The sequence below is a fragment of the Acipenser ruthenus genome, chromosome 3, assembly GCF_902713425.1.
Source record: "Acipenser ruthenus chromosome 3, fAciRut3.2 maternal haplotype, whole genome shotgun sequence".
Lineage (NCBI taxonomy): Eukaryota > Metazoa > Chordata > Actinopteri > Acipenseriformes > Acipenseridae > Acipenser > Acipenser ruthenus.
The window spans coordinates 58440149-58462424 of NC_081191.1; the positions used below are offsets into that span (position 1 = coordinate 58440149).

At 39.0% G+C, this 22276-nt stretch overlaps 1 protein-coding gene across 1 annotated transcript in view; it reads left to right on the forward strand.

Moving 5' to 3' along the window:
- Positions 1-17071, forward strand: part of LOC117435751 (glucose-fructose oxidoreductase domain-containing protein 1-like) — a 69215-nt gene extending 52144 nt beyond the window's left edge. The window contains exon 2 of the mRNA XM_034059164.3: positions 9386-17071. Within this exon, the coding sequence (XP_033915055.1) occupies positions 9386-10305 (920 nt within the window). The 3' untranslated portion in view covers positions 10306-17071. The remainder of the gene's footprint in view (positions 1-9385) is intronic.
- Positions 17072-22276: the final 5205 nt, after the last annotated feature.

Sequence of the window (22276 nt, forward strand, 5' to 3'; positions counted from 1 at the left end):
TCTGTGGCTTGTTTTGTAAAATGGTTGTTCCTCACAGCTCCTAAAATAACAAATATAGAGCTATGATATTTGATGTAAATTAAATGTAACAAGTTGCGCGTTTCATGTATTTTAAATTAAAATATCATAGTCGACAGAGTGATTGTCTAGCATGCAATATACATATTTAATTGAAGCGGCCAAAGCAGGCCTCTCCATTTTCTGGATTCTCAACCATCATTAGTCGGAATTGGGAATAGGCAAAGTGGGTGACTGGTGCCAGTTTGGCACATGTTGGGTGACTATCATTGGTGCATGGTCCCCTTCACTACAATGGGGCCATGCTAGAACATTTTCATGACCTCCGAGTCTGGAAATACCAGACACATCAGAAATATTCTTTTAGATTTAAAAAAATCTATATTATATAGTATAGTCTGTAAAGACATTATACTTTCTAAAAATAATGTTCCTAAGACAGAGATCATCAAATGCTCTTTTCTTCCCTCCTTTCCCAACCCAATTGAAATGAACAGCAAGAGCGTTTTTCATGACCGCACTCATACTCCGGCTAACAGTACTCTTTAAATCTGATCCAATTGCTGAGAGTTTATGAAAGACAAAAGGGAACGTGTTTCAGAAGAAAGGATCTGATCACAGTATTATGGTATGCAAAAAACAATGTCCTTCTGCTTGCAAAATAGTAAGCTAAATTCCATTTATTATTAGTAGTAGTAGTAGTAGTCGTAGTAGTAGTGTTTGTAAACTTAAATATGACTTCCAACAAGATATGCTTCAGAAATGAGAATCAAGCGTGTTGTGTAACCAATTCCAAGTATGAATGTGATCAATATACAATAATCTGAGATTTTGCCAGTGTGTTTGAAAGGTTAGTGAATGATCCGATTGTTAACCGCTGTTTTCCTGAGGAGACGCCTCATTCCCCACGGAAATGACATCAGAGTCCTGGCTCCCGCAGAGACCTGAAGCCTCTTCCTCCTCTCTCTGAGAGATGCTGTCTGAATGAATGCTGTAAGAAGCGTCCTGAATGAGGCGCGGCAGCACTGATGGAGGTGCGTAGTAGCTGGCTCTGTCACTGTCTTGTGCAGGATCCAGGGAGTACTGCACGCTGTGTCCTGGGAAGTGAGGGAAACCCATGGGCAGCGGAGGCTCGTGGAAGCAGGGCTGGCCGGCGTCCACGTTCAGGAAGATAGCGTGGCAGGGACACCTGGATTACAGCTTCACAGGCACGGGCCTGTGCACAGCAGAGAGCAGCTCCCTGTCAGGGATATAACGCTGAGCCATGCGAAAGGCATTTCCCTGCATTCCTCCCGCAGCCCACCAGCCGGAGCTCCAAGCGGCTCCCTCCCGCTCGGGCCAGTCAGCGCCCGTATGGAAGCCCATCCCCGGGCTTCCCTCGGCACAGCTGTGCATCGGAGCCCTCGCTTCGTACACGCTGCTGCTTGCCCTGCTGTGCGCTGTCTCGGGTTCTGCTGTCTGCACCGGTGCTGAAACCCCGAACGCAGTGTGCATTCTCCCGGCGTCGAACTGCCTGCTGGTCCCGGCGTTGACAGCCGCTCTGGGTAGTAGTAGTAGTCGTATTAATCTTTTTTTTTCTGCTGCCTTTATCCAAGACGACTTAGAAGTGTTACAGGGTAAAGTAAGGTTGCAAAGCGACAAAAATAATGTTACACGATATGCATAATTTAAATACAATGTAGGTAGCAATGTGTACAAATTAAAATACGGTGTCAGTTACAGTATGTAGATACATATATATTATGCTAAATTATGCTAAATTTTAGTGATGTATATCAGATAAGTATGGTACAAATTCTGAGGAGCAGATTGGGAGCTACAAGTGCAATCTAAACAGGGAATTATTCAAGGGTCTTGAATTGAAGCTGAGATAGGAAGCCAGTGGAGAGTGCAAAGTAGAGGGGTAGTGTGAGAGTATCGAGGTTGAGACAAGGCAGCAGTGGAGTTTCCATAGAGTGTGCAGAACAGAACCCAGATTGAAGGAGTTCCTGGTTAAGATATAACTGGGAGATTTTCAGACTGTATAAAACACATAGATAAACCTGCTTTGGGAATATTTCCTTGATGTTTAGTCTTGAAAGATTTATACTACTATTTAAGTACTTACTAGAGATTTGGTTTTCATCCTGTAGTTTTTCTTCTAGGCTGTCTACGGCTGCCATTAAATTAAGAGGAAGCTGCACACAGTCTGGTAGCTGCAGTTCTGCTTCTCCTCTCATGGCAGAATGCAGCAGCTGTTGGAGAAGACAGGTATTCTGGGCTACTTGAGATTTAATTTCTTCCAGACAGAACTGAGAGATTGCAGCACTGTCTGGAAGAAATTAATGAAATTTACCTAGCGCATTCAAGGTACAATATATTGTACATCCATGGGAACCTACCGCTTAAAACACAGTTAGGATTAAATACATATCATTTTATATGTAATGTAAAGTCATAATTTTGGCAAGAAATGTTTCCATTGTAAGAATATTTAACTGTTAACCTCTGGTTATTGATGACAGCAGTGGTGTAGAGGAACTTTGTAGGACATCTCTTGGTGATGTGAATGGAGTGATAATTGGTGTGGAGTTGGTAGGTCATTTTGAGGTACAGGTGGAGGTGGGGGTTGAGGTAGCACCTGATCTTGAATTGTGTTTGATCTTCTGAATTTGGAGGCTCCTCTTCATCTAATGAGAAATACTTTGTGTTCAATCTTCAAAATAATTAATAATAAATTAGATATTTATAATAGTTTTGATTTTGGCAACTAGTTCATTAATATCATTCATAAAACTTGTATTTGTGAAGGAATCTGTCCAAGGAGGTCATCACAGCCTCCCCATTATTTGTTATAAAATGGAAATGCTTTTTATACATGTGCGGTGGTGGCACCAGGCTCTCCCCGGGGAGGGAGCTGAGGGGGTATTAGCAGGGCTTAAATTATCATGGAATATTTCCCAGAGGCCAACTGCCACGAAACCCCCAATCCCTCCCAAGCCCATCTAAAAAAGAAAAACAGGATCATTGAAAGCAATTACATGTATTTGATTCTAAACCACAGCAATTTGTTTGACATGTTTTATAAGCATTTCTTACACATTTTGTTTTTCTGTTTCAGCAGCCAACTAGAAAATTACATAAAGGTCCACTTAAGTAAAACTCCAAAAGACAAATGCATAAATCAAACTTATTTACAAGAGCAACGCTGGACTTCCACAGAGAAGGTCTCCGATTCCCAAAACGTAACGTAAATTGTATTGCTATAAAAAGATAGGCATTATATTCCCAGTTTTAGATTCACAAATTACATAAAAAGGTTTTCATAAACTAGTGCTGACAGTGTTCTAAATCGTTGTAAATCGTCAAGTACTTCAATTCATTATCATGTTTCAAACTAGTTAAGTTCGTACATTATCAGGCAACCAAACCGATATCTTGTTTCAGGTCTGCCGATAGTCCTTACTTATTTCAATCACGGAAACAAAGCAAATACATTGTCAGGTTTACACAGCAGTCGATTAGTTTACAGTTGCACAAGATACACGCACACACACAGCACAAGCAACAACCAGGGAAAGGAAGGACAGACATACACATACAGATTAAGAAGTGGCGCTCCTGTTATGGTGCTCTCCATATACTCTACATAAATATTTTTACTTGTAATAATTGCCATGAAAATAAATTGCTGCAGTCCTCGTGAAAATAAATGTTTATATTAAAGTTTAATTTTGTATTGTTTTCACTACAGAACAGCCTCAGGCTCCGGGCGCCCCACACCTCAAGCGAGTGTCTAAACCACAATGCAAAAGAGCTGGGCTCATTTTGCAGTCATGTTTTTAGAGCTTTTAACGTCATCTCATCTCACCAACACAGGGCAGGATCTGTAACGACAGTGTATCACACAACACTGCCTGTTACACTGTCACGAAGAGGACAAACAACTAACAGTTATAGGTTATATTTAAATGTTTAAGCAAGGAGTAGAAGTTGAAATAATTAATTAAAAACTTTAAATAACCTTGATTGTTAACAACTAAATATAATGTTTTAAAGTAAACCAATAAGAGTTGTTAAATGTGTTTTTTAAATAGAAACGAATAGGAACTTTTGAACGTACTGAAATGGAATCAACACTAGAGTTTGTGAGATAGCATTTCCCGGAGGGAATGTTTCGTAGTAACGCTGCAGTCCCCCCCCCCCCCCCCCCCCCCTCAGCATGAAAGCGAATAGCTCGTTGTCGGTGCTCACACAGCAACCACTCAGTCTGTGAGTTCATTTTGAATGTCTGAACTGTATTGTTGGTGCCTGTGGCAAAGTGGTTTGCCACAGACAGACAACGATAATCCAGGTGCAATGGTGTTTTATTTTTATAATCCAAAGTCACTTGACAACTGTAAATAATAATGAATGGTAGTACACAAGGCTGTGTACTACACAGTTTAACCCAGGGGTTCAGTCCCGAAACAATAAACATGGTATTAAATACACACACAATATACAAACACGGTCACCAGTCCAAAGTGAATGCTGTAGTGCTGATGGTGCAAATACAATTATCGTGATACAAGTGCAGTGTTGTCCGGGTTTTGGCTGGCCTGTAGCGACAGCTCTGGATTGTGTTAGCCGTTTAAACAACAAACAAGTATAATTAGACACACGACAAAACAAACAAAACACTCACGATACACAATACGATTCTCCTTCCAGGTTAGCCTTAACCATAACAAAGGAACAGATCACCTCACTACGTCCCCTTATACTACGTCAATCAGGACCCCTTGGTTAACGATTGTAACCGCTCCTTCAATCCGCGGCTGCCACATCGTTTCTCTTCCGGGTCGATGATTCAGTGTACCGTAGCTCCGCCCCCTTTCTAGATGGCCGACTTCCGCCTAACCCTAGGAATTAATACACAGCGCCCTCACAGGTCGGGAGGGAGATTTATCACCGAGAATCATTCTGTCTCTGTCACAGTCCCTGATTTAAAGTCACCTTGTTGAAGGGGATACCTGGAATGGTTTTCGATTGTTAAAACCCTCATGTCGATAATTCAGAAATTTGAGGTATCCCTTTTGAATTTTTCTGTGGCTACGGGGTTGGGGGGGTGGGTGGCGAAGGTAAACTTTGGGGTGGCTTCAGCCCACCCAAGCGCCCCCCTACTGCCACCCCTGTACATAGGGGGCATATTTTGCCACTCACACCAGCAAATCAATTGAACTGTCAATTGTCTGCACCAAGCAAAGAAAGTGATAGCTTGCTTATTAAACTTGCAATACAAATTTGACAGGGAATAATAATGCATTATTATACTAATAATAAAAATATTAAAAAGGGTTAATGAGTTTGTGGTCACATCTGAGAATATATGGAAAATTACTTTCTTCTCCTGGATTGTGTCATGTGATTTTAGGTCAGATGTAGCCTTAGATTTTTTTTTAATTCAACCCTAGCTGCTGCATACGAATATGGAATGTTTGTGTTAATGATGTAGATTATGCCGTTTTGAGAACAGGTAAAAATGAGTGTTGAATACCATCAATAAGATATATACTACATATTTTCCCATGTTTAACACACAGAGTTTGTGCATTTGAGAAAGGAAGGCTCATGAAATTAGTTGGAGACTTAAGTTGATGAGAAGCAATTACCCTTTGCAGTACGAATTAAAACTGTGTGCTGCTTGTTATGCAAAAAATGAGAAAAAGCAAATCAACAAAGTTTAAAAAAATATTTACAATATACTGTATTCATTAGTGAAATGGAATCAATACACGGGTTGTGTGTCCCTGACTCGAGTAAGGTGAAATTTATGAGAGGCTGTGTAAAAGCTATTGAGAATTAACTATCAAATGACAATGCTATTTAACCCCGAGGGCCCTTTTCAATGACAACTGAACATAAAAATCGGACAATGTTCGTTAAGAGGCAGACTTCCATCGCTTGTACCACAACAGCTTCAAACCTTTCTGCAATTGCCAGGACAAACACAAAACAAGATTCTCGTTATTATTATTATTATTATTATTATTATTATTATTATTATTATTATTATTAAATGTTGTTTTTAAATGTAAGCCTTGATGGCCTTTATTTGACATATTAGCATTTTAGTGAGTGCCTAATAATATCTCGCGCTTGACAGGATTTGTTGTTATCCTGTATTGTTTTGTACATACAGTGCTACCCCAATGTTGGCCCAATGTTAGCATGTTGTCTGGGAAGTTGCTTGGGCTACCACTGGTCACAGGGGCCACTTTGAAGCCCATTGGCCTACTAGTGTTATTGTAACTGCTTAACATGCCCACCTTTCATCTTAACCCTTTAAGGACCGGGATCGTGTTAACACGATCATACTGTCATGTTCAAGTCTTATGAAGGTAAAACTCAGGAGGGAACAGTACTCCTAGTGATTAATTGTCATGCAGTGGGCCAGAGTGCAATGAATACACTGAATCCATTAAACATTATGAGAGACAAACACAGACACGATACTTGTATTCAGGATAACAGTCTCCTTTCGAGAGACTATATTTAATGAAGCACAACAATGATAATATTACAACGTTTTTAACAATGTTTTACCCGAAACTTTTCCTAATTAGGAGTATTACTGCCACAATAATACAAGTGTTTCACGACTTAAGTTTCTAACAGTGTTTTATCACATTTGAAAAATATCATATAAGTATTAAAAACAATCAAACAAGAAACAATTAAAACCAGTTACTGCTTTCAGTCAGGCATACTAATCTAACTAAACCACCTTACATATTGCGTGTATTAATTCTACTCATATTTAAGACATCTATAGTTCAGGCAATTAATATGTGCTTCCCCTCCTCTTTGAGGTGCAATTGATTCAGAGCGGACTGGTAATGTCAATCAGTAGGCAAAGGCTTTTCAGAGTCTCAAATCAGGATTCAAGTACAGAGGCTGGGTTCAAATTCTCACGAGCTCAGTTGAGGATCGGAGGTCGGAAAAAATGAACCCTTTGGTATCATTTGATTAAAGTTTTTACATGCAATTTGTCAGTTGCCTACCCACCTTTCATGACGTCACCACAACCCCCCTGCTCATGCAGCATGTGGTTACAATGTGTCTGCTAGCTATCAAGCTTAATTAAATGTTTAGATTCATACTACAAAATATTTAACATGTTTAAACAAAATGCACATACTACTAAGTTAATATAATTATAATGCATTAGTTTAAGTAAATATAAATCATAAGCTTATTATCACATTTATTTAATAAGTTCAGCATGTTAGTTATACATCTTGACTTAACACCTTCACAGAAAATAGACTTCAGCCTACTACCTTAAAAACCCGCTTCTAGGGAGCGATACTGCAAGACCAAACAACATCCTGACATGTTTGACTGATAAAAATACACTGTCCAGATGGCTGTTACTGGGTATAAGTTTGTTTGTCAGAGAAAATGGTTAGTTAGAAAAAGCCCCTAGCCCTGGCCTTGTTTATAAAGACTTGAGGTGTTGCTGCTTCGCTGAAGAGGGGCATTTGGTGTCTAAAGGGTGGAGACACTACAGCAGCCCAGCAGAGACAAAAAGCAGAAACAAAACATTACAGGAACTTGATTAAGTGAATAACAAAAGGGGAAACACTGTAAACAGGAATCGTGCTTGTGGCTCACGAGGTTTCAGCAGTCAAGACCCCGTTTTTCTGATTTAATGTCACGTAATCTCCAGCAGAAAGGCCGTACAAAACATAGACCCCCCCAACACACACACACACACACACACACACACACACACACACACACACACACACACACACACACACACACACTACATTTATGGACTACTAGAACCACCACGGTTATACTCATACCTACAACCACCGGTACATTTTAAACAACATCAATATTAAAATGAAAGACAAACTATTGGATACAACTCAAAAGTTTTATTCAAGCACATCATATCAAACATCTGCACAGCCAAAATGCCATATTTAAATGAACAAGTAAACATAAAAGGGTTTATTTTGTAACTTACCACATATAAAGCACTACTTCAAAAAATAAAAAAAACTATAATAACATAAACATTTCAAAACAAACTAGTGTGTAAACAGGTATATGCACATACAAAACTGTAAAAACAAAAGTAGTTTTTAATCTAAAATGAAAGTAACATGATTTATCTTGCGTGTGTGTCACTCGCAGCACAGAATCCAGGTTGAGCTGCTGCAGCTGCACCTTTGCAGTTTTCTGATTGAAATGTTTCTGCTGAAGCACTGTGGCTTGCTTCAAGATGAAATCTCTCCTACTTTGTACAAAATGAAGGAATTGATGGCTGCCAGGTCCAGTAGAGATAACAAAAGGCTTGTGTGTGTATATATATATATATATATATATATATATATATATATATATATATATATATATATATAAATTGAATATTGTAGATTATATTCAAAATAAACACATGTATTGTAAAAGGTGGTTCTAGTGTTAATGAGATGTAACTTTTAAATGTTCCACAAACACAAATATAAATTCTAAGTAGTAAAACTTGTAGAAGTTAAATTTTATATAATTGTGTGTGTGTGTGTGTGTGTGTGTGTGTGTGTGTGTGTGTGTGTTGGTAAAGTAACCAGACAAACAAGTAGCTAATGCGTGGCGTAATTCAGAATGTGAGCGACAACACGTGAATTCATTTCTCTTGTTAAATGTTTTTATCTTCATGGCAACGCATGAAGCTCTCCTCACGATATTCAGAGTCGTTCTTATCCCCTTTCCTAAATGACTATGAATTGAGTAATCTACATTGGTACAAGCGATTTTTTTTTTTCCTAAATCAGAACTGCATAGTAACGCATTTCCTGAAAAGTACGGCAAACAGGTAGTGAGGAAAACTATCATGACTAGTGCATGTAAACACCACCAATGTCTTGTAGTCTGCCCAGACATCAACATTTTTCAACAAACCTTTCAGGAAGTATTGTAAGGTCCCTCAGGTCATGGAATAACGCATTGTTATACATGTATAATACATAATTAAAATTACTTAACTTACTAAACATAAAAAACAGCAGCAGCATTTTTACAGGGAAAAAATTAAAAGGCAGCGTTGCTATAGATTGATACAATGCTTTATTTATCTTACTGCAGACCTCTCTCTTGTAATAGGTGTCCCAAATGTCATTAATTTTACATCAACAAAATGTACAGTAGGTGCAGGTAGGAGCACTTACTTTAAATTGTTATTTGTTTCTAGCTTGTTTTAATATCATTGGAGATAAAATAAGTGGCTAAATTTCTACTGCAGCAAACTAAACAAAAACAGTGTTCAAATATAACTCGAGCAAAATTATAGTATTATTATTCTCATAAAGACTTTCTCTCTCTATTTCTTCAGGCATTGGCAAGAATGTGATTTGTGACCGAACGGCCACCCCACTTGATGCCTTCCGCATGATGTCGGCAGCTCACTACTACCCGAAGCTGATGAGCATCATGGGCAATGTGCTGCGCTTCCTGCCGGCCTTCGTCAAGATGAAGCAGCTGGCCGAGGACGGCTATGTGGGGGAGCTGCTGGTATGTGAGGCGCAGGTTCACAGTGGGAGTCTGCTGGGGAAGAAGTACAACTGGAGTTGTGACGACTTGATGGGAGGTGGCGGGCTGCATTCAGTGGGCACCTACATCATCGACCTGCTCACATTCCTATCAGGGCAGAAGGCATCCAAGGTGCACGGCTTCTTGAAGACCTTCGTCAAGCAGACGGACCACATCAAGGGCATCCGGCAGATAACCAGTGATGACTTCTGCACCTTTCAGATGGTCCTAGAAGGGGGGGCCTGTTGCACAGTCACCCTCAACTTCAATGTGCCTGGAGAGTTCAGACAGGAGGTCATCTTAGTAGGCACGGTGGGCAGACTCATTGTCAGCGGGACTGATCTCTATGGCCAGAAGAATGATGCCTTCCAAAGGGAGCTTCTTTTAAAGGACTCCACTCCGCTGGGAAACACCTTGCTTCCTGAGAAGGCCTTCAGCGACATCCCGTCGCCCTACATCATTGGCACCATCCAGATGGTGCAGGCTGTTCGACAGGCCTTTCAGGACCAGGATGATCGGCGCACTTGGGACAGGAGGCCGTTAACCATGGCTGCCACTTTCGAGGACTGCCTCTATGCCCTGTGCGTGGTGGACACCATCAAGAAGTCCAGCCAGACTGGGGAGTGGCAGAACATTGTCATCATGACCGAGGAACCGGAGCTCAGTCCTGCTTACTTGATCAGTGAAGCCATGCGGCGCAGCAGAGTGTCCCTCTACTGCTAACTTTCAGGAGGAATTAAGGGATATAAACAGTTGTTACTGTATATACTGTATGGCAGAAAATATATGCAGTATATGTGTCACATTAAGATAATGGGAGGAATTTGAATGAGTTAAAGAAAAATACCACAGGCTGGTCTCAGCCAGTGGACAACTTGGTATGCAAGAGGCTCAGGTTTGATAATCAAACTGTGTGAAAGAAGCTCTTTCCTGAAGCATCTGGGGAAGTCTGACACATTGGCAAAATTTCTGGCAGGAATGCTCCACTATTGAAGTAGGATTGTTTAGTGTTGCTTTAATACCCCCAAAGGGTTTACTGATATGGATATGTGTGGTTTGTGGCTCAAGTTCAAGTAGCAAATTAAAAGAGCAATTCCCCTTTTAGTGTTTCAGAATCAACCTCATCCCCTTCATCTGTGAGCTTGCACTAAGCAATCAAAAACACATAATTCGGGTAGTTTTAAATTGGCAAGGGATAACAAAGGTTCCAGAGGTACAGCACTTGCACTTCTCTCAACAGTGAAGGTTATCTGCTCTTGAGTTGAACGGTTAACCCATGGCTATATTCACTAATACACAGGAAACAAAGAATATGTGAAATCGGGCTTATTGTCCTATTACAATAGATATCTGTGGGGTCATTCAGATCATTTTAGACATTTAATGAACAATTATCTATGGCACAGTTCTCAATGTCATATAAATCTCAAGTAAAATACATTTCCTTTGAAAGCATTTATTGTTACCTTTTTACATTTAATTTTCAAGTAAATTGCAATTTTCTTCTATACAAAAATGAAATAAACATACAAGAGTTTAGAAGGGTTTCAACAGAAGCTTTTAAATACTATTCATTATTCAGTCCATGCTTATGGAAATGAATGGCTAACATTTATTGGCATGTTCACTAATATCTAATAAAAGGTTTAATTCAGTATGAGGCACATATACCTGCACCATATGGGGTGCTTAAGACTAGACAAGAACATGCAGCCTTCAGCAGTGCAGCACATTGTTACAACCACTAGGATCCTACTACTCTTAGTGCCTCTCCATTACCTCAAGGATCAAGATTCATTGATCCTATTAATAAACATGGTAATCCTTACGAGTTACTCAAAAAATAAAGGACTTACCAAATTAAGTAGAAGGGTTATATGATGATCTCTCCTGTGCATTTGGAATAGGTGTTTCCAAATGGAAAGAAGAGTAGTTTTGTAGACCCCTCTGAAGTCATGCCTAGTGGACTGATATATTGTAGCAGATTCACTGCAGCATTAGAATTTACCCATTTTGGGTAAAGATTATATGGAGTTTTATTTCTTATGTGATTTCTACTCACAGCTCATTTGCTACCCCCTGTATCGTCTTGCCCAGGGATGAGTCACTTCCCCTTGTGTTGCCTTAAAATCCTCCCAGCTGTTAAATATGGTAGAAACAAAACCACTATTGGAAACTAGGAATGCAAATTTCTAAACAGACAGGTTGCCGAATGGTTGGTGACAAAATAATGTAAAATATTACCAGGAGGGCTTTACGTCCGTTACAGGGTATAAATCCCTTGACCTCATGAGATTAAAAACATCATGTTAGTTGTCCCTCCTATCCCTGGTGTACTATTGAATTATACACTTAATAGTTTTACATCAGTCAAGCATACGGTTCATCAGCTGTGCTTTTCCATATAAATTCTAAATTCTGACTTCTTAGTTCAAGGGTTCCATTAAGATTTAAAATCACATGACATTGCTAAGAAGCTAAGGTTTTAATATTAGCTTCAATCAATCAAACTTACATTTTTCAGTCAGTGATTTCAATGAACCTGGATTCTGTTTTAAATTCAGTTGTCAGATTGAAGAGCTGTACAATTCAAAATGTCAAAGAGCTTTTCACTAGAAGGGTATTTTCTTTTTTGCTTCGGCTTTTTCAGCTGATTACATGCGTATTTTTTTAAAGGTTTCTTATGATGGAGCACAGCAGCAAGGCAACACCATGCCTTCTCCAAGTGGGAACCTTAACTGCTATACATTTAGCATATGGAGAACTTATTAGGTGCAGTCTTTATCCAATTGATAATGGAGTGCATGAAATAAAACTGTCTTTGCTTAAAATGTGCCTCAGATTAAATCTGTTGTTAAAGGCCAGAATTTAAGTATTTTGCTTGACCATGAAGTCCTTTTAGTAGAGGGAGGCATTTGGTCTTGCATGCTTCCAATCAAACACCATTTAAAATCTTTCATCCATATCAAATCATTTTTAATATACTTTTTTTTGTGTTGTTAGATAAGCCCTTAAACTCCAATAAGTGTGATGGAAATATTGACATTATATTAGGGCAGTATGTTAATGGAACTTTTTAAAAACTTGAAGGGAAGGGGAACATTACAGCTTGAATCAGTGAACTACTGCATTTCCAACCATGGGCAGCACTTAAGCATGTACTCCCTGATAAACAAAGGGAATGTATCTATAAAAACAAATGGTTCCCTATTGTAATTATATATTTATGCAGGATGCATCTTGATGAGATGCAACATGCCACTTATAGAATAAGAGGCTAGGTCCAGTGGTTAAAGAAAATGGCTTGATAAATAGGTCCCCAGTTCAAATCCCGGCTCAGTCACTGATTCGCTGTGTGTGACCCTGAGCAAGTCACTTAACATCCTTGTGCTCCGTCCTTTGGTTGAGACGTAAAACCAAAGTCCTATTGTAAGTGACTATGCAGCAGCAGTTGTTGATGCATAGTTCACCCTCTAGTCTCTGTAAGTCACTTTGGATAAAAGCGCCTGCTAAATGACTAATTATAATAATAATAAGGTGAAACTTTTTAAGGTAGGGTTACCATGTGGCTCCAGATTAACCGGACGCTGTGAGACAGAACAGGATTTCAAACTTGCCCCTAAATTGAAATAAATGAAGGTGTAAATGAACCATCCTTAGCTACAATTAAGAATGGTGCTTAAATACCTGCATGCGCGTCAAATAATTGTATTAAACTAAGAATGAATTGCAGCCAGTCGCTATTTTTTCTGTTTGTTAAAATTCAATCGGCCATATTATTCTGCAAATACAATCACATCATCATCTCGTTGCTCTATCGATAAATTAGCTATTCGTTCATTAAGATCTGATCAGAAGCAGCTGATCAGTGTGAATTGTTTGCTGCGCCCATGCAATTCCACCACAGCAGGATTAATCTCAGCAAAGGTGGAGCTCATTTATACGTGAATTACTTTCAATTTAGGGGGAATTTTGAAATCCCGGTCTGTCTCAAAGCGTCCGGTTAATCTGGAGCCATATGGTAATCCTATTTAAGGTGCTGTGACAACAAAAATGGATTATCATACAAATGGTGTATTTGTGAATCCACTCTGTTGTTCAATCTCATCATAAGGATTTCACCTCACACAGTCCCCTAGCACTAACATGGAGCACTGAGCACTGGAGCTCATGTTCTGGCCTCGAGTGGAGAGTGCTGTCTTTTGAGTTACTAATACTTTTTGTTGAAGCACAGTAGTCCTTGCAAGAGTCTCTATGAAAGTGCTGACTAGGCCCAGCTCTGCTTAGCTTCTGGTCTCAAATAAGGTGGGAATATAAGATATACTAAGGCTTAAGGCCTCAGATTGCAAAGAAAAAGCAAAGCCCCTGCACAGTACTGAAAAGAATAGAGCAACTATCCCTGGTACTCTATGCAAAATTCCCCAAAGAAATGTTGCCCTTCTTTTAATTTAATCATTTTAAATGTACATACATGAGTGGCATGAGCCAACCTTCTCTGCAATACATCTCAAGGGTAATGGGGCCTCTATGGAAATGAGCATGAATACTTAAAGGGCTAAACAGAACAGACCTCTTCAGATTATCTTTCTGATGCATGGCTTTCCCTGTTGCCAATGCAGAAGGGGCAGCAAAAGTTGTGCCGTTTACCTGCTTTACAAAAGGGATTAGAGATGGCCTCTTGGAGGATAAACAGCCGTGAATGTGTCAAGGTTTAACAGTCGGAGCAGTGCTTAGGGAAGTATGAACAATTAGCAATAATATATGTACTGCTGAGAGTACCAAATTAAGAACTACATTTAACTGTATCAATATACCTATTTCAGGCACATGACTGAAGCAGGGGAAGGGGGCATGTAGCACTTTCATTAAGAGGATGTCTATCTCAATCTGCTAATCTGTGTTATGAGTGCCATGGCAAGTAATTGAACTGCTACACCACCTCCAAATGGCTAAATTCAGGCACAGCATGTCTGTGCTATCAGTAGCTATTACCTTAGCACTCTTAAGTGAGCACCTACAAAAAGTATAGTTTATGAGTACGGTTGCTAGTCTCCTATTGCAAACAGTTTGGCATCCTTCATAATCTCATAATTTAAAATGAGACAGGAGTTCTTACCAAATCTCGTTAAAGTTGGTAACAACTCAATGATTACTTGTATGGAGGTAAGCATAGACAGCTTACACGGTCTGAAACCTGCAGTCTTCCATTATGCTGTTTAAAGCTCCTTTAGAACACACCCCTTTTAATAAAGTGTTGCAAGTCTACCTTCATGTTGTTATTTACAATATGATGCTCAAGCAATGCTTGCTGTACTGCTAAGCACTACCCAGATATTGCTTGTTGCATGTCAAATAAGTTTCATTAATTAGAAAAAAATTATAATAATCTACTGTATGGTATAGTACCTTATTAGTTTATGTTAGGCATTGAATAATTAAAGACCCAGTGGATAATAAAGTATGTGTCTACTGGGATTTCATGGAGATAGGAGGTAGGAAAAGTTAACATTGAATCCAGTCTTTGTTCTGTGGCTGTGCACTGATACAAATGATGCCAAGTTCAAACTTAATTCTGTGACGTTACGGAATACTTGAAAAAAATATTTTTATAATATAAAGGCTTTTTAATGTAGATGTGAAATTGGTCATGTTTTTTTTATTATTATTTATTGAGCCGCAAATGCTTTTGACTACTTTTATTTGAATCTTTTTATTATGACAGAAATGTTGCAACACAACAGTGGCTTCTTCCACAAATAAAGTGGAATATAGAAAAAAATATTACATATGGAACAGCTCAGATGGCTGTGATCTTTTCGCATGCTGGTATATTGTAGAGGATAGGATGATAAATAATTCTTGCATGATTTCAGATCCTTGGAAGAGTGTAAATTTCATTAAAATAATTGTTGATGGCAGTCACAGTAATGCAGAGCTACTGTATAGACAAGCTATGCAAAATATATGTACAGTGTATAGTGCAATACAGTGTGCACAGTATGGCACTATTCTCTTCATTAGGCATCTCTTATCATTTTCTATGAAAAAGGCACCATTGTTTTAATGGTCGTTTTTTTGAAGCTGTAGCAAGGAAAATATATCGAACGTTCCTTCCTTGTCTTTTAAAGACAATATATGGCAAACATTTAATTTAATTTAATTAATTAATTAATTAATTAATTAATTAATTAATTAATTAATTAATGTGTATATGTGTGTGTGTGTGTATATATATATATATATATATATAAATAAAAAGTCCTTCTGAAAAGCCAATGTCTGATCACACGTCACACATTTTCAAAGATCTGAGGTTATGCAAGAAATATTTGACACGTGGAACTAAATTCCACATCTATATTGCACCCCTTGACCCTAGGGGAATACTGCTACACTAAGGTGCTGTACTGTAAACTGTATATATGTGTTGAGAGGCATTCTAGCTATGGAGTACAAGTTTAATATGCTCCAAGAGCACTGGGAGTGACAAAACTGCTAGAGGGCAGTGTACAATATATAGCAGTAATTTCCTGACAAAAAATTACGATCCAACTTTAACTGTGTGTTGCCTGATTCATGTTAAACAAAGCTAGCAACTCATTACCATTTTTTTTTCTTTTAACGGATCAAGAATACTGTTAAATTAAAAATCAACATGCCTGTATTCAGACTAGAATGTAAATACATACTTAGTAATGTGTAGTTTAGAGAGGTGGTATAGACTTGTGTAAGTTTAAAAACATTACCATAGAATGCCATAGAATAAAGGTTTGGCTAGATAAACTAGCAACAGTTTGTGTTTATGCTAAAGGAGTACCATATGTGATGCACTTCTGGGACAGGAATATTTCTTTGTAGATGCTATCCTTTTAATGTTTAAAGTCTGGATAAGCAGCAGTTTATTTAAACAGTGATAATGTTAATTGGTCCCACAATTATCCTCAACAGTATATGTGGCCTTGTGAATGCATTCTGCCATTCATTGTGTTTATGAATGCTGCCCCCAACAGTTCCTGTACTGTTGTTGAAGAACTGGATTCATTTTGTTGCGGTATTGTTGTTATATATATATATGTATTTACGGTATTGTATTTTATGTATATTGTTGATGCATGGACATATGTATATATTTGAAAGAAAACAAAATATTTATCAAGATAGAGAATGTACTGTAGGAATATAAAGTATATATTTTATATAATGGAGATAGTGTTTTAAATGATAACAAGAAAAACATTTTTGTTTGTTATTAGACAAAAAAATGTGCTGTACGACTGTCTTCAGTCTAACTACCTTGTACAGACTAGTTCCATGACCTACTCTATCTACTCTGTGTCCTCCTTGTTTTGTTGCTGTAACCTGCATCCCTGCTTTGTATTGCTTGGGGAATGTGGTTGTTTTGATCTAAGCTATGTGAAGGTTGCAACATGGTTTGCAACTGTAGCAGTTCTTATTCAATGCTTTATGAAATAAATAATACAAAAACACACAAAAATGAAAAAAGGGAATTTGGGTAATTTTTTTCACTTGCTATAGCAAACAATATGAGAGATGCTTTATTTGCACCACCCAACTCTATAGTTTGACCACTGCGATTATGACAACTTGCTGTACATCTTGACAAAACCTGCCTTGTTTGCTAAAATCCCTGAAAAACCGGAACTCAGCCTACAATGCCTCTGTGCTCAAGTGCTTCTGCACTGGAATTGGCTAGATCAAGTTTGCCTGGAACTAGGTCAAAACCATGGTCAAATTATTTCAAGATTTGGCAGCCGGTACAGTATGCTTGAAAGAATATTAGGCCTAATTTACTAAAGGGCACTAAATGTAGCTGTACCGTGCTCATTAATTTGTGAGCCTAACGTGCACTATAAATCTAAATGTACTGTCCCATTTACTAACAGAACGTATTCATTTATGTGCACACTATTTGGCTAATTTACATACCATAGCGTGCCCACTACATGTATTGTGAGGGATCATTTAATGTGCATAATAATGTCCAAGACCCATGGCCACCATGATATAGAAAGCCCCAGCAGTCCAGGCGTATCGTTTGGTCAGTGGCTTATTGTGAAAGGTGGAGGTGGCTTACATTGACCACAAATGAGCGATCAACAGATGCAGAAATCCACAGTGGACAGGCAGAGGCAACGCAAATTAAAACTGCACGCAGTTCTAAATTCTAGTGGAGGAGGTGGTTTTAAATTTTGATACCTTGTTTGGTCCAGTGTTTTATTTGTACCAATGTAAATAAATTATAACATTAATTCACATTTATTCACACTTAATATAACCTGTTATTTATAGATAATTTTCACTGTTGTATATGAAAAATTTAATGCAAGCAATGCCTCCATGATGCCAGATAGATTTTAGTCCAGAAAAATAGGTCTAAATAGTGCATATCAGATTAAAGCCTGGTTTCCAAACAAACAAATTATCGATCACTTTAAGGTGCATAATACGAATATCGCCCTTTAGTAAATACGGTGTGAATGAAGCTCATCTCATTATTCAGAGCAGTGTGCATCATTTAAATACATTATCACACATTGCCATACAAATCTCATTCATTCTGATTACCATAGTGTGACACAATAAATTCAGTATGCACCATAACATGCCCACTATTTCGCGTGATAATGAATACAATTGCCATAGCAAATATGGAAATCATTAACATGAACACTAATTACAATTATGGTTCACCATAATGTTTAGTGCCCTTTCGTAAATAAGGCCCCTACAGCTCTGCAAAAACACCTAACATTTGTGCCTTTTGTTGCAAAGAAACTGAAACACACAGACCTGACCAAAAAAAAGACACAGGTAATATTGGGGGAGGAATGAGAAAATTGCTCACTAATAAATACTGAGAACTTAACATGTAAAACTAGAAGAGGATTTTAGTCCCTTGTCAATCCACCAGCTACAATTAACATTCCGATGTGGGAACAGTTACTTTCTGATCGGAAGTGTGAGCTCCAAGAGTTGGTGAAAATGTTTTGTAATGTTTTTTTCTAACATACCTGGTAGAACAAATGTTATTAAACATGCTATTATTACTCCAGCAGGTGTCAAACCGTAGGGGTCTCGTCAGCAAGGAGGTAGGGGATATGCTCGGGCTGGGAGTCATTCAGCCTTCCCGGAGTGAGTGGTGCAGTCCTATAGTGATGGTACCTAAAAAGGACGCCTCCACTCGGTTCTGTGTGGACTTTCGTAAGGTAAATGCCATCTCCAAGTTGGATGTGTATCCTATGCCCTGAGTAGACAAACTCCTCGACCGACTGGGAAAAATCGACTTTGGATCTGACGAAGGGATACTGGCAAATTACACTAACTAAGAGTTCACAAGAGAAAACTGCTTTCTCTACCCCAGATGGCCTGTTCCATTGCCAGACCATACCATTTGGACTACATGGAGCCGCAGCTACCTTTCAGAGAGTGAAGGACCAGGTCCTTCCACCCCATCAGAAGCATGCTGCCACATATATAGACAATGTGGTGATTTTTAGCTCTACCTGGAGAGAGCATATTAATAGACTTTCGGCCATCCTACAGTTTCTGAGGGAGGCAGATCTGACGGCTAACCTGGGCAAGTGTACAATTGGCAAACGAGACCCAATATCTTGGCTACATAATGGGTAATGGTCGGGTAAAACCGGTCGCCTCTAAAGTCCAGACTGGTGGAGACGGCGATCCTGGAAACCAAGTCTCAGGTGAGATCACTACTGGGGTTAGTAGGCTATTACCACCGCTTTATCCCAGAGTACTCCACTATAGCTAACGCACTGGTGGATCTCACCATGAAGACAGCTCAGCAATAAAGATGGCTGATGGTGCCACATCAGCAAAAACAAAATGGTTGCATCTTTAAATTGCCTTGTGGAAAATGTATTCTACAGTGCCTTGCATAAGTATTCACCCCCCGTGGACCTTTCCACATTTTGTAGTGTTACAACCTGGAATTAAAATGGATTTAATTGGGATTTTTACCATTTGATTTACACAACATACTTAACACTTTGAAGGTGCAAAATATTTTTTATTGTGACACAAAAGCTAATTAAACAAAAAAAAAGACATTTGTTGGTTACATAAGTATTCACCCCCCAGTCAATACTTGGGAGAAGCACCTTTGGCAGCAATTACAGCTGTGAGTCTTTTGGGTAAGTCTCTACCAGCTTTGCACATCTGGATCCTGCAATTTTTGCCCATTCTTCTTGGCAAAATTGCTCAAGCTCCGTCAAGTTGGATGGGGACCTTTGGTGAACAGCAATTTTCAAGTCTTGCCACAGATTCTCAATCAGATTGAGGTCTGGGCTTTGACTGGGCCATTCTATGACATTCAGGTTCTTGTTTTTAAACCAATCCAGTGTAGCTTTGGCTGTGTGTTTAGGGTCATTGTCCTGCTGGAAGGTGAACCTCCGCCCCAGTCCCAGGTCTCTTGCAGGCTGAAACAGGTTTTCCTCTAGAATTTCCCTGTATTTGGCTCCATCCATCTTGCCCTCAATCCTGACCAGTTTCCCAGTACCTGCCAATGAAAAGCATCCCCATAACATGATGCTGCCACCACCATACTTCACCGTGGGGATGGTGTTCTCAGGGTGATGAGCAGTGTTGGCTTTGCACCACACATAGCGTTTTGCGCTAAGGCCAAAAAGTTCAATTTTGGTCTCATCAGACCAGAGAACCTTTTTCCACATGTTTGCTGTGTCTCCCACATGCCTTTTGGCAAAATCCAAACGGGATTTGATATGGGTTTTATTTCAGCAATGGCTTTCTTCTTGCCACTCTTCCATAAAGCCCAGCTTTGTGGAGCGTCCGGGTTATAGTTGTCCCATGGACGGTTTCTCCCATCTCAGCTGTGGATCTCTCCAGCTCCTTCAGTGTTACCATTGGCCTCTTTGTTGCTTCTCTGACTAATGCCCTCCTTACCTGGTCACTGAGTTTTGGTGGACGGCCTTCTCTAGGCAGAGTTGCAGTTGTGCCATATTCTTTCCATTTTTTAATAATGGATTTAACGGTGCTCCGGGGATGTTCAAAGTTTGGGATATTTTTTTATAACCCAACACTGATTGGTGCTTCTCCAGAACTTTATCCCGGACTTGTTTTGATAGCTCCTTGGTCTTCATGATGCTGTTTGTTTAGATATGCTCTCTAACAAACTCTGGGGCTTCCAGAAACAGGTGTATTTAATCTGAGATCATGTGACACTTTAATTGCACACAGGTGGACTCCATTCAACTAATTAAGTGACTTCTGAAGGCAATTGGTTGCACCAGAGCTTATTTAGGGGTGTCACAGCAAAGGGGGTGAATACTTATGCAATCAAGACTTTTCAGTTTTTTATTTGTAAATCATTTTGAAAAATATGTAGATTATTTTCCCCACTTCGACATTGTGGACTATGTTGTGTAGATCAGTGACAAGAAAACCTAAATTAAATCCATTTTAATTCCAGGTTGTAACACTACAAAATGTGGAAAAGTCCAAGAGGGGTGAATACTTATGCAAGACACTCTATATATAAAGGCCTGAGAATACTTAGGGTTTTGTTGAGCTCTAACCTTGAAGGTGGATGCTGGAGAGACTTATATGGCATTTTTTTTTTTTCTGTAGCCTTTTTGTTTTGGTTTGTTTTTTTTTTTCTTTCCTGTAAATACAAATTTTTTGCACTTTAATTCTGGTGTGTTTATCAGACTTTTGGCAAGGTGGACCTAGTCACTCGGCCCAGTGACAGGCATTATAACTAATGCATTGGCTCTGACAGAGTTCAAATGAATTTTAGGGACTGTCAGAAGCATTTTCCGATCTCAGGGAACAACCAGGGACATGTGGGGTCAGCAGATCTTGAAGATAAGAAGGTCCAAGACCATGTAAGGCCTTATAGGTAATAAGAACTTTAAAATAATAATAATAATAATAATAATAATAATAATAATAATAATAATAATAATAATAATGATAATAATAATAGCATCAGTAATAAAACAAACAAATGAGATGGATGCAGTAATTGAATTAAATATGCGATTAAAACCAAGATTAACTAAGTTTTAATCGCAAGCTTAATCGTGATTCATTTTTTGAATCACTTGACAGCACAATACAAGTTGGCCTTGCCCGAACGTTGGGCTCCTTGGCTGTGGCACAGTCTCACTTTAATAATGCACTTTAAAGTTAAAGTCACTCAAAATCATAAACAAAACTAAAAAGTTGTTGATACTGGTTGCTCAAAATCTTTCTTTTAATCCTTTTCTTTTCCTTTTCCAGGTTTCTATGTTTTCTCCACTAGAGGGTGCTGACGGTACAGGTGAGTGTGCTGCCCCTTGAGGACAGCTGGTGAACTGCAGCTAATGCACTGTGGCACCCCTCTGTGGAAATGAGTCCAGCTGTGGGTAGTTGAACTCGACTCTGCACTCTTGTAGACAGTTCCTTCCAGGACACCAAGGTTAGTGTGAGTAAGCTTTCAATGGGCTTTTGGTGAACTGTCTCTTTAAAAGTGTGTATGCCAAACAGGCTTTAACAGACTTCCTGTAATCCAAAGGTTTGCAATGGTCCTTTTCTCTTTTTTTGCAAGAAACAGGAGCGGCTACACCTGCCAGCGCTCCAGCCCAGCAGGTGTTCAGAGGTACACCGTTCACAATATCCATTTGGAAATAAATACACTTTATTATTATTATTATTT